The sequence below is a fragment of the Panthera uncia genome, chromosome F2, assembly GCF_023721935.1.
Source record: "Panthera uncia isolate 11264 chromosome F2, Puncia_PCG_1.0, whole genome shotgun sequence".
Taxonomy (NCBI): domain Eukaryota; kingdom Metazoa; phylum Chordata; class Mammalia; order Carnivora; family Felidae; genus Panthera; species Panthera uncia.
Genome location: NC_064812.1, coordinates 33,115,882 through 33,130,272, shown reverse-complemented (window position 1 = coordinate 33,130,272; position 14,391 = coordinate 33,115,882). Strand labels below are relative to the sequence as shown.

Sequence of the window (14,391 nt, the reverse complement as noted above, 5' to 3'; positions counted from 1 at the left end):
GGAATTTGGGAAATTTTCCTTTAGATGTATGGTCCATCTCTAATTTTGTTCTGCATTTCAGCATTGTGCTTGGTTTTGGTGTATCTTTGTAAAATCTAAAGGGTCCAACACACGATCAGAACCAAATGGCAGGGGCTCCTGGGTGGCTCAGTCAGTTGAGCATCTGAATCTTGGTTTTGGCCTGGGCCATGGTCCCAGGGTCATGAAATTGAGCCCTGTGTTGAGTTCCACACTAAGCGTGGAGTCAGCTTGAGATTCTCTCTCTCTCTTCCTCTGCTCCTCTCCATTGCTTGCTCAAGCTCTCTCTGTGTCTCTCAAATAATAATAATAAAAAAAGAACCAAGTGGCAGTGTTCCATGCAGCCTCCTCTGTGCTGGCAAGAATTGCCAAGTTTTATGGAACTGAGCTGGTAGGTGGCAAATTTAATTTTGGGGTTGGACTTTTAGGTTAAAAGATAAAAATTTCCCAAAACTCTAGTTTTATGTGGAAAGAAATCTTATACTTGGAATTCCTATGGTAAAAATGCTACTTTGTAAACACATTATAAGTAATAGAAAATAGGTGTATCGTCTGGGTTCCAGCTCGGGCAGTGTTGCAGAAGGATAACCTTAGTAGCACATCTTACCAATCCATCCAGCAAGACATTCACCCTTCTCACAGAGCAGAACGGTTTCCAGAGAAGCTCAGCTCTGGTGTTCCAGAAGATGTTGGCCTGGGGCAGAAGGGACCAGATGGAAAGCAAACCAGATGGCCCCTGTTTTACGGCTTCCACAGACAAAGGGGGATAGGACACAGTTGTGTTTCTCAAGAGACAGTGGGTGTCTCATTAGTTAGTGGATATAGAAAAGGAAGCTGGATGAAACATAAAGGGGATGAAGAGGTACAAACTTCCCATTATAAAATAAGTCAGTCGCCGAGATGAAAAATAGAGTGTGGGGAACATAGTCAATATATTATAATAACATTGTACGGTGACAGATGGTGACTACTTTATCATGGTCAGCACTGAATAATGTAGAGAACTGTTGAATCAGGATGTTGTACACCTGAAACGAATATACCATTGTATGTTAGTTATACTTCAAAAACCCCCACAAAAGTAGGCTAAATTTACAATCTTATTTGTAAAAAATGTAAAGAAGGGATTTGAGTCTGATGTGCAAGGTCTCTTCTGAATCTAAAATTCCATACTCTTGCCTATAAAAATGTTCCTAATGAAACAATGTTGAAGACGCGGATGCTGGCCTTTGTGCTGTTGCAGACACTGCCTCCGTGGTGGGCGTGACTTTCTTATTTGTGTTTCATTTCCAACCACAGTTCTTTAAGCACACTATTTTTTTTCTTTTTCTCCTCTTCAGGCATTTTTTTTTTTAATAGCCTTGATATAACTTCCTTAAGCAAGCATTATCTAGTTCCACTGAATATTTTCTCCTTAGTATCTTATCCTCAAGGTTTTTCTCTGCAATTTTAAATGTTATTAAAGTGAATCTTAATCTTCCTTATTTATATTTATTCTTAGAAACTTAAACTTATGTTTCTTCTAGGAGTATCTTTCATTTTATATTCTTAACAGAAGTTCTTTTGTTTCAACGTTACAAAAAAGGAGATTTTCCTAGATACAACGTTTATCCATTATCAGCCTGTTTCAAGTTTTATATATGTACATGTATACAGATAAACACTACAGTCATGTTTTAGCTTATTAAGATAGAGGATTCTACTAATGAGACTAAGGTTATGGGCTAGGTGTCCAAGTGGATTAGTGAGTTTTGTTTATTTGTCCCATAGCTAAAGGTTACACTCTTGACCCTAATAAGCTACTTCTCAAATGTGTACCTTTTGTTACAAAATGACCTACAAGAATATGGATGGCTCAGTGGAAATCCACTACCACCATCAGAAAACATTCAAAACATATACCCATACAGTACAGGAAGAATGGGCCATTAGTCCTACTCTTAATATGGTACTGGTAACTACAGTTTATTACATTTTTAGAAAATTGTCTTTTAATATAACTGCATGCTGAGGGATGATACTTGGAACCTGAATTTATATTCTATAAAATATTATATTTATAATAAAATATTATATATTAAACATATATATGTTTATATTATATAGAACATACAGTAATATTTATATTTATAATAAAATATTACATATTAAACATATATATGTTTATATTATATATATATATATATATAAATATATATACATAATAAAAGATTATACATAATACAGAAAGGTATCGGCATTACCTTATAGTAATGATTTCCCCTGGGTTTGCCCTTATGAACCAGCTGCAGTTGATCTTGGCAGGATATTCAGAAGGCCAGCCTGGGCTTGTGATTATACCACTTGGTGCTCGAATTTGTTCTGGAGTCTCTCCACAAGCTGTAAGAAGCCAAAGCAATCTTAGCTAATTATTATACTTTAAAACAGAGCACTAAGTAAATCAGTCTTTATTTAAAAAACAAAAAAACCCACAACACTTTAGAGATCAAATTATATACAATAAAATATGGTATTATCAACCTTAAAGAGTTTTTATTATTCTAATAAGATATTTTCTTCCCCTTAGTCAAAGGATCTTATGCTAATTAAGTACACATTTTGGGGAGGCATGGAAGTTTTCAAATTAGATCTCTAAATAACAGTTTAAGAGTCAGGATTACGAGCTTTAGCCATGGATTCTGATCAAGTGATCCATCTATCTTTTTTCAAAACTCACCTTTTAAATGCATTTTCTTTCTTATAAACTACCTATTAAAGTTCAATGTTTGCCGAACTACTGTGTTTAGATCCTTAAAAGTACCATTTTATTTTCTGGATACTTTAAATTAAAAAACTATTATATACATATGTATGTATATAAATAGTCTTCTGGACAAAATAATTAAGGGGAAGCACATATAAACACAACAGTAAGATCCTGGGTCATTAAGAAGTTAGTGGATGACTGGATAAAGACAGCAAAAGACTATACTTCAAAATTACTGCAAAGGAAGTCTTCAATTTATTCTATGAATATTTCTAAATTTTATTACAGGGTGATAAATGATTCCTAAATTATGTGAAAAATAAAGGCTTGAAATAGTGATTAAAATATCAGTATGTGATCAGATCTGAGTATCGTGAAGAAATACAGAATAAAGTCAAACTACTACCAACACTTTCCTGGTTTGTTCTTGCATTATCTTGAACTCTCACAGTGACACAGTGCACATTTTACCTATCCAGAAGTCAGCAGATAATGTGACAATTTATTCTCCCTCAATTTAAAAAATAGCCACTGGGCTACAAAAAATACATGATGAATGTTTAAGCTTTCAGTAAGATTTAAAACCCTAAAACCTCTTATTTGATGTAATTTCAATATATTAGATTATCTGATTTTTAAAATCAGATAGATAAGAAGTCGCAAATCAGAAGTGAGGAGAGCAGCGGCCAGAGGTACACACAGTTATTAGAAGTAATGGACGCAATTTTCAGAATAAAGTACGTGCTGAACTAAAAAACCACGACAGCTCAGAATATGCATAGTACTGCCTATCTTCCAAAAGGTAAGAGAGGACTGTCCTTTCATACTAATTAGTGGTCATTCGTAGCTAAAAGAGTTGTTGAGCGAATAAATGAATCTTTGTAAGCAAAGTGCCTGGTGTAATAGGTGGCCTTAACTTTCATGCGTTTTTGAGTTCTGCTGTTTTTAAAAATTAGTTAACCCAATTTGTAGATAGGCAAGAATCCCTATTACAATTATAATTTGTAAAAATGGTCATTTTTTTGATAGCAGAGGTTATATCCATTCAACTTAAGTTAGAATGCCAAGAAGTATATTATGCAATTAAAAAAAATTTATCTATAATGATCAAAATAAAGCAAGCTATATTGCTTAAAGACTCAATCCTTATTTCTATAGAATAACCCAATCTCTGAAGAAAAATCTAGGTTTTAAAAATGTACTTTAGTGAAGAAAAAAATATTCATGCCTAAAATGGGTCTACCCTGGAATTAGGGAACACTGCACCAAAAGGATCTTGTTTTTAATCACTTAAAAAAAAAAAAAACCTTCACAGCATAGAATACAAGGATATATCAAGAGCCTAGTACACATCTTATTGCCCATTCATAGTCAAAGCTTCCAATATTTTTTGTTAAATTTCATTGAGTAAAATTTCCCTTATAAATTTTTTAAAAATTTTGATGAATGATACTCTAGAAAATGATTAAATTCATCCGCATGTGAGCTTACTGAACATGAAGTCAGAGTTTTGCTTTTAACTTTGCTCTAATGAGTTATCACAATAATTAAAGAAAAGACATCCAAAGTCATTTATAAGAACTTTTTCTTTCTTCGTTATCTCTTGCCAAAGCATTTCGGAGTAGTATGCCAAAGCAAAAACCAGGTAGGGAGAATTTATGGCAACGTAGACAATTGTTAGCCTTTATATAAGTGGATGGACCAGTTATTGGTGAAAAGCTGGAATTTTATTAGGTTTTGGTTTTAAATTTCTCCCCCCTGAATAACTGAGACACCCATAGGTGGTGCTCTTATACCAAAAACTAAGTATGTTATGTTCTGATATGGATACTCAAAAATACTTCATTTTCATACGACTGCCCGAAGATAAGACACACTACCCATAAGAACGGTTATTTTGAGATTCAGTATTTTACATTTCTAATTCAATAAGTACTTTAAAAACAAAACTGTAGTATCATGTTTCTCCCTTAATTGGTTATGAATACATATTTTGATTTAATTTTGCACATTTGCAACATGACTGAGTTTGGCATTTTGTTTCAGATCCAGCTGGTGGTTTTTTATCAACACATTTTTTGCATGTACAGTACGTTGGGCATATAGATAAATATAATCTAGAACAGCCATAACACATACCTTTCTCTAAGAAAGAGTAAATTCAAATGTTAAAACAGTAAGATTAACATTAGAAACCACTAAAAAAGTTTTCTGTCCCTTTTGGGCTAGGAATTTACATATATATCTGGGTAGATTTGGATTCATGAGACCTAGATGCTATCTGTTCTACCTGCCATTTACTGGCTTTGTCATGCTGTAAACTACTTAACTTCTTTGGGTCTTGATTTCTTTATGTGTTAAAATAAGAAGTTGCTATTTGAATATCTCTAAGGTCTATTTCAGCGCTAACTCATGCCCACCCCCATATCCCATCATGATGATTTATTTCCACTACCCTTCTGATGGCTCATCAGGATGAACTCATACATTTTTCCGTATTTTCTGACTTTTTAATTTCTCTTTGACCTACTGAAATCTGATTCCAATTTGAATTCCATGAAAATCTTGCCAGCTGGCAAAACCATCACAGACATCAGTGCCGTACTGAAGGGATGCTCAATTCCCATCCTCCTTGATCTCTCTGGAGTATATGATAGTGGTTTGTTTCTTCTTGATACACTACTACCTTGACTTGCTGACACAGCCTCTCTGGCTCTCCGCCTCCCTCTGACTGTTCTGTTAGTTCTCTAGTCCAGGGCCTCCTTCTTCAGCCAGCTCCTGGAATGCTGGTGTTTATAGTTCATTCCAAGCCTTCTGCTCTCCTCACTCTCTAGGGAAGGGTCCCATTCCATCGTACAATTTCAGCTATTATCTACAGTTCATGGGTTTAAAATCTCTAATGCAGAGATTCTGCATTAGTCAAATGCCCGCTGGACATTCCAACATCAAATTCAACATGATCAGGATGGTATATTTCACAAATCTTTCTTTCTATCCTATATTCTTAATCTTTATTCTTAGGCATCAACTGGTTAAAGGAATAGTCACTTCATCTAATTCAAATAGAAAGGAAATTTACTTTAGTATTACAGGTGACTTCAAGGATTTCCAAGCATACGAAGTAAGTCAGGCCTAATAGTGACTAAAACTAGAGATTTCCAAGTCAAACTCTGAGAATGCCTTTATCACCTCTTAGGCCTGCTTTATCTCCCAACATCCACCCCAATCTTCCAACTGACTTCCTGTGAGTCCTCTATTTTTTTCATTATTTCAGGGTCTTCTTATGATTTCCCATTTCTAATTCATCGTAACCCTTCAGCTCAAGTACCTACCATCAACTGTAATATCATTTTTTCTTAAATTTATTTATATTAATGTTGTTAATTTTATATCCTTATATTAAAAGATTTGGGGTGACCTATTGTTACAAATCAATTTCATAATACTTAAGCCTCCATCCTCTCACTTATAAATGGGGATTTAAACACTACTACCATCTAGAATGCTACAAAGGCTAAATATAACTATTATGGTAAAGGACTTAGCACAGTGCTTGGATTGCAGTGAATTGTCAATAAATAACAGCACATGATCTACCAAGTCAGACTGGTTGGTAGTAATGCCTTGGAATGCTGTATTGAGATGGCTACTAAGGCTGTGTTCAGACTATGTGGGAAAGAGACACAGATTATTCATTTAGTATGTACTGGCACCATTATGCTCTAGAAAGAATGAGAAATTATGCCGCAATTAACTGGTTATCTAACATGGGCAGAAGCCAGGGTAAGGATGAGGTTAGGATACATACCCACAAAATAATGCTTTAGGAAATTAATTTTGTTTTGAACCACACTGCTTACATATTTCTGCTAGTCTGAAGCTCATCTTTCCAGATTTTGACTACATTCCCAATTTGGGATATACCAAACCTGACCTTCTTTTACCCATGTTTATTCTACCCATTCATTCTGTACTGCTTATCATAATTATTTTAGCCCCAATCTGACCGATTCTTCAGTGAGAAATAGTTTATACGTAACTAGTAGATAGAAGAATCTCGTGAGTATAATGCAAAGTTGTGACAGATTTTATTTCTAGCATGTTAATGATCTGAAGTAATCAGAAGCAGGAGTTTTTCACAGTTTAAGAAAAAATATAAACACTCTATAGAATGGCTTTCCTTTATTGCCAAGTGGTTACTTTACAAGCTTAAAGAACTGCTTGACTTTCCTCTATTTTAATCTATCTTGGGAGGTTGCTCGTACAAATGGGGACATGAAGACATTTTCCTGCTACGGAAACAAAACATTTTAATGAAGGGTATTTCTGAATTATATTCTTATTATTGATGAAGTTGTTCTCCATTAGAAGAAAATGTCTTCAAGGAGTAAGTAGGAAGCCTAAAGGATATGACTGCAAAGTCTGGACTGATTCTAGGTATAAATGCCAGGGGTATTTGACTGTGTTAGCATTTGGATTGATATTTCATCAGGGCTATACTTTGCAAAGCTACATAGCTGTAAGTGATCTGTATCAACACTACTTCTGTCACATGCCCTGTTAGTTTAATGTTTAATTTTAAAGAATGTGAGATTTTCTAGGAACACATATGTAGCATTATGGCAGAAATGACTATGTTTTAGTCTGTTCATTTTGCTTCCTTAATTGATCTCTTAATAACCAGTATCAACTCTCTTAGAATATAAACATCCACAAAAAACATGTGTATCTAATTTACTCTGGTCGGTATTTTTAGATATAAAGAAGCACTCAAGAATTTTGGATGATGATAATCCATTCTCTCTACTTTTGATAAATTTGGAAACAGAAACTCCCAAGTTAAAGAGGTCCCAAATGTTCATTCAAAGGATGGCAGCTTTCAACTTGGACAGCATCTTCTCCATAAGATTATGTAGTGAAGAGGTTATCTGACTGCTTATCAAATAAGAAAGGGAAAATTAGGGAATGAATAGGCAGAGATTCTCTGATGGGAGTTCTCAATAAGATTTTGATATTAGTTTTCAGGCTTAAAATCCAAAGATCTTACTGTATAGTTTAGAAAATGACAAAACTGAGAAAATACTCAAGATTTCTTCATGTTTAACCTGATACTATTCCAATAATCTCAAAGAAAAGCAAAGAATTATGGTTTTTAAGCTAGATTAATGTACTATAGCTATCATCTTTAAACAGGAAGTATTCAAACAACCTCTATTTTACAGGACACATGGCAGAGGAGAGGATAGGATGATTTCAAAATAATGTCAAATAAACTGCCCTTCAACTTGAGATTTCATGGTTTTAAAGCCTGAGGAGAAAAGAAGCAGGCAAGGAAATTTATGATTAGAGCTGAACTACCTGTAAAAGAAAATGAAAACTACAATTTCCTGTTCTACAGATGAAGAGCTGGGTTTCTTTTCAAAACTGAAAAAGGTTGACATTTTAGGACGATAAGTAGAGACTAAAAGCGACATGGAATCTTTGTGCCTTTGGTTTTAATAAATCACAAAACCGAAAAGCAAATAAAAATCAACTGTGCTCACTGACCACCAAAGTAGATAAAATACATATGAAAGGCACAAAAGAGCATGAGGAGAATTCATGGTTTCATGGAAACTGCAGTGTTGCAATAATGAGATATGCTTATTCATAATCCAAGAAACATAAAAACAGCCAGGAGAACATACAAAACAACATACGTAGTCCTAAGTGATATAATACATTTTAAAGTAATTTCACACAATGTATCATGAGGACATAGTGTTACTAAACAGACGCAAAGACCCACACATACAAAAAACCTGCATTACATAAGTATAAAACAGGGAGGGCTTACTTGACTATTAACACAGCATTTCCTTCACAGAGCAGAAGTAGGCAGAGCCAGAGTAATGAAAGAGCACATTCCAAATTAGAAAAATTTAATGACTCAGTTCTGTAGACGCTAGTCAAGCCAAGGTAGGCTACTATGAAAAGAAGTGATGTGATGCAAATAAAGAAACTGGTGAAGCATAGAAATCAGCTAAGAAGCAAATCCTCCAACCTGTAAAATTTCACTTTACAGAAGTTTCATTATCTAACAAGAGCAGGTTCACTCTGTTTATAAGCAAAAGACAGCATTTATAGTCAATGGTGGTCACTATCATTTGGCTGTCTCATTTTCAGAGTACAGTATTTTATAAAGATTAGCTCCATTATGTCTGATAATACAAAAGCAATTCCAAATGTTGAAAACACTACTGAGAAGAATTTAATTCCAATGGAAACAGATGTACTTAAGAAAAAATGCCATCTCCAAAATAAGAAAAGTGGTAAGCAAATGGTGACTACTAAATGGGCGCATGGGATGAGAGAAAAGAATGATCCGGAAAGCTGACGAGGGAATCACAGGGTACGTGGAAACGAGTGTGCCAGTGCAAAAGCAGTACAAGGCACCAGGACATGGAAAATTAGGATATGTAGATAGATGATTAGCATGCAAACCAGATACCTGCTGGTCCAGTTAATTTAGGAGAAGGGCAGCAGTTTGAAACTTAAAGGTTAATTATGGTGCACAAGGCTGAAGATGAGATTCCTGCTGCAAGTCAGAAGTTTATGGTTCATGAGTTGAAGGCCTGTAAATACAATCAAAATGAGGAGTGTGTGGTCAGGCCTGTGGATCACATGACTAATGATAATGTTACTGCCTGTCGGGTACTTCCTTTTAATTCTTAGTATTTAATTCCTAGTATTCTTTAACTCTTAGTATTATTATCCCTATTTAACAGAAAAGAACACAATGGGGGCAGAGAGAAATTAATTTTCCCAAGATCACAAAAAAGCTAGTGTCACAACGGGGGTTTGAACCTAGGCAACAGGCTTCGAGGGACACACTCTTAACCACTAAGACACACACTTGCCCTAGAGCTTCCTATGATACTTGAAATAATTATCAAGGAGGTGGAGGGAGCTGCCTCAACAGAATTTTAGTAAAGATAAAAGTAGTCTATTTTGGAAAAAAGAACTTTGGTCCTGTACTAGCAGACAGAAAAGGTTTTAAAGCACCTAAAGACGGATTCCTACTTAGTACAAATCTATGTAGTGACTGCAGGCAGGACTAATCTGCTTCTAAGTCTCTTTGGAATTAAGACTTTATAAACTCTATTCTAGGACCTACCTTTTATAATAAGAAAAATATACATGTAGGGGTTAATTATAGGTAAGATGTTTAGGGCATGGGATAAAACAGCAGTAAGAGGATGTGATGAAGGCTGAAGGAGACATTTCAAAGGAAAGAGGAACAGAGAAGGGGAAAAGCAGGGAAGGCTGGGGGACTAATGGAAGGTGGTAATATTCTTAATGTTGGACAGTCAGAGTTTGGGAAGCAAGCATGTTGAGTAGGAAGTCTATGGGCCACTGAGCCCAGTATCAGGCAAGTACCAGGCGAGCGTCAGAATCTGCAGATGAATGAAGTACAAGAGGGTCCCTCTTCAGACAGTCCCATGTGACACAGCTAAGCCCTTGCAACCTCCCCAGAAGACGATGGTTAGGAGCCCATGGTCAGGAAGAAATGACTTTAGTTTGAAAGTTCTCTTCTTACAACTTGACTGGGTGTGTTGCCCATCCCAGTGTTTTGATTTCTTTGACCTTTTGTTACGCAGATTCCTTGAATACCTGGTATCTGAGCTGAGCTCTCACATAACATAAATGTCAGGACAGTCAACACACTGAGGATGGACAGAACTGGAAGAAGAAAGAGACTGGACATGGGTAGAATTCCCTTAGAATTACTTCATGCTTCATTCCAATGTTTTCAGAAAGTCAGAAAACTAAACTTCTCTTTTTTTATGGAAACAATTACTAGCACCCTAACAGCAATATTTACTAGCTTAAGATGGGAAGGATTTAACTGTCATTTGAAAGGTAAGAATCAGTACAGGCAGAAAAGTTTGTATCAATCTATCACTTACACTCAGGACTCTCATTATTTTCAAACCTATTACCAGAAATCACACATTTCTACTACAAGTAGAATATTATAGTAGAATATTTCTACTATGAGTAGAATATTATAGTAGAATCCTTATAATTAAATGAATATTCCTTTTCATTAATGTAGATACATAACAATGAGTGCAGCAATATATTTATTCATGTTAGTTTAAATATGTTTTTTGAGGACCAAAATATTTCATGTGGTCTTCAGCTCTAAACAAGGCAGGTTGTCCAGAACAAACAATGATCAAGGGAACATCGCAGTTTAAAAAAAAAAAAAAAAAAAAATATATATATATATATATGTATATATATATATATATATACACATATATATATTTTTTTAAAAAGTCAAGAGGCACAAAATATGGAAAAAGGAGAAAAAATAGGAAAAAAAAAACCATACAGTTTTTCCAGTTCCAAAATGGTCATAGCACAATATGAATAAGATAAGGAGAGTACCCTTAATAGAACTATCCAAGTAGCTTTACCCTAAAATTTCTAAGTAGTAAGAATAATTCTGAATTTTGCTAGCAAAGTGTAAGATAAGGTAAATGGAGAAGACTCAAACTTTTATACCTTTTTTTAAGGGCATAAAAGGGCAATTTTCTCCTGTATGGGCATAAAAACTACTGATATGGTACCTACATTTCCCAATTTTAAGTACTACAGAAGAGTCAAATGCTAAGCAAGCTACTTCTATTTCCTGAATGGGAAATAACATTAATTTTGAAGTTTACTGTGATTCTTGCTGGAAAAATAGAAGAAGCAGAGCAGAAATCAGCACCCGAGCAAACACATATTGGCCTTGATGCTCGTGATGTTCTAAGCCACCTCTCTCAGCTCTGACAGGGCTTTTTATATACTCACATCTTTTTCCAGGAGTGTCTTAGTGTCTTGTCAAGAGTGACACCCAGCAATAAATATACTACCCGGAGTGTGTTTAAGAGAGGAGGAAAGAAGAACTACCACCTACTTTGTTCTGGATACTGTATTTCCAGTACTGCGGTTTAAGATCGCACCACCCCTTTTACGGAGCTATTAGTCAACTGGAATCCCAAGTCCGTTCTGCTCATCCACCAAGTGACTGGCTCTTGCACAACCGCTGCACAGTGCCTCTAATTCAAATTCATGCCTCAGCAAAATCACAAATAAGTCACATGCTATCTCACTTTGAAGAGTTATTCTCCAAGTAGGAAAAGAATTATTCCCAAAGTTACAGAGTAGTAGAGAAAACATCAAACCTTTGAATGCAATGTGTTACATCTTCACAGGATCTGGCTCGCTCACTCAAGTGGTTGAGTTTCACTTCCATCGTCTAAGTGTCACACACTTCTGTCACATTACCACCTGTTCTATCTATGGTCCTGGTGCTCACGCTTACTGTTTTAACACTGTTTCTTATGATAATATAATATAAAATTATTCTATATAATAATCTGCTATAAATATGCAATTGTTCAATAAAGACATGATAATACATGAAATATTATTACATAATACAGAAACAGGCTTCACATAAAATATTATTATATAATAAAACATCATAAATAATATTTAATTATATACTATGTAATGCTACATATAAAAGTACAATACATAAAGTTATATTACTATCATTACTTTCTTTTCTAAAAGTTTCAAGGAATGCTCTACTCCAGAAGCTAAAGCATTTCATGAATAAATTCTCTGAAGGCAGGCAATGCTTTTAAAAATTAACAGTATCTTAAAACATGTCCATTATTTTTTAAAAAATGAACTCTGTCTTGTATTCTCGACTCACTTTATTCATTTGAAAGATGGTTTCCTGGGTTCACATTAAGTTCTATTTTTTTTATATTCTGAAATCCTAAAAACCCTAATGGGTTCAGTATCACCTAAAATATAATAAACTTTATTTCTTTTCTCCATTTGAAACATGGATAAAAGACACACCATACAATACTGGTCAAAAGAACTGGTGAAATTCTTTTTAGGAAGTTTAGGAGGAAGTCCAGTATTTGCTTGAATAATTGAAAATAATATTAAAATCACAAATGAAAGGTACAAAGACCACTTACACCTGCTGCTTTATTCATGCAACTTCTCTATACTTAAAAAAATAATTATAAACTGCTATCAAATAATTAGAGTTTAGGCTTTATTTCCTTTCAGAAGATCTGAAAATTCTAGGATAATAAAAGTGTTATCAGACAGGATGTTCTTCCAGGGAAACTTCAAAATACTGCATTACAGTATTTAAGCCCAAAATGGTAGCTAAAAACAAAAGTCACTTTACAACAGTGCTCTAACACTAATGCAAAATATTACTAATTAATTTGTAGGCAAAATAACTGCAATTTAGAAAATAATATATCCTAATTAAAAAGGCCACAACTAATTATTTGTTTTAAAAGGGTTATAGGATCAGCAGTATGCTAGGCCTCTGAATACCATAATAGAAATTATAAAATGCAAATATACAAACACAAAGGTAATGACTTTAATAGAATAAAAATTCTGATGAAATAAAGGGAGGACAATACTTAAAAACTATTTGAAGTCGTTCATTTATATGAGGACTTAAAAATACAAAACAGATGAACATAAGGATAAGGGAAGGGAAGCAAAATAATATAAAAACAGGGAGGGGGACAAAAATTAACAGACTCTTAAATACAGAGAACAAACAGAGGCTTACTGGAGGGGTTGTGGGAGGGGGGATGGGCTAAATGGGTAAAGGGCATTAAGGAATCTACTCCTGAAATCACTGTTGCACTATATGCTAACTTGGATATAAATTAAAAAAATAAATAAAAATTTTCTAAAAATGTTAAAAAAAAATTTGAAGTCTATTTTATATACTCTGGTAATTCAGTTAATATGAACAAGGCTTAAAAAAGAAATTTCCTAAGTAGATATTCTCTTTCTCAGCTCCCAGAAATGCAAGACAAAAAAAATCCAAGTTAAATGTAAAGTAGACTCAAGACAAAGCTAACCTCAACTACCGATGTTATAAGGTAGGCATTTAGAAGCTGTATCACTAGTGACTTGGGAATAATGTGTTAATCCTCATATGTAAAAACGTTCTATTTGAGAAAGCAGCAACATCCAACATCTGTTCCTATTAGCAACCAGAAAATCTTCTTTAAAATTCAGGGTAGTTTTGCCTAACTATAAAAGAAAGCCAATCTCATTCTCTCATTCTATGCCATGCCACAACTCTCAGCCATGAATCAAAAAGAGAAGTAAACAATTACATTTCCGAACAGTCTGGGGAAAATAAAAGGTTGGGACTTTAAAAGAAATACGATAAGAAAAAAGTTTAAAGAGAAAAACATGATCACACCCAAGACAAGTGTTCTCATATACTGCAGACAGCTGTGTAAACTGGTATTGTCCTTTTTGAAAGAAATCTGTCAAAAAGTTTCTAAATTAAATTATTTATGACCTTTAATACACTAATCCCACTTCTAGAAATCTATGCTAAAAAAAGTCTTAGAAAAAAAAAAAGGCTTGCACCATGACCCAGACTAGGAAAAAACCATTGGAAACAATCCACCGATATGTTTAAGAACATTACAACATAGCCACTGAAGGGAATTTTATACAGGTATTAAAATAATGGTTATGAAAAAATGTATTCTATAAAATGTTCAACAGAAAGGGCAAGA

At 34.4% G+C, this 14,391-nt stretch overlaps 1 protein-coding gene across 2 annotated transcripts in view; it reads right to left on the bottom strand.

The window, feature by feature from the left end:
• Positions 1 to 14,391, bottom strand: part of LRP12 (LDL receptor related protein 12) — a 74,929-nt gene that overhangs the window by 18,681 nt on the left and 41,857 nt on the right. For both annotated transcript variants that reach the window (XM_049633014.1, XM_049633015.1), the window contains one exon: positions 2,262 to 2,397. In XM_049633014.1, coding sequence (XP_049488971.1) covers positions 2,262 to 2,397 — 136 coding nt within the window. The remainder of the gene's footprint in view (positions 1 to 2,261; positions 2,398 to 14,391) is intronic.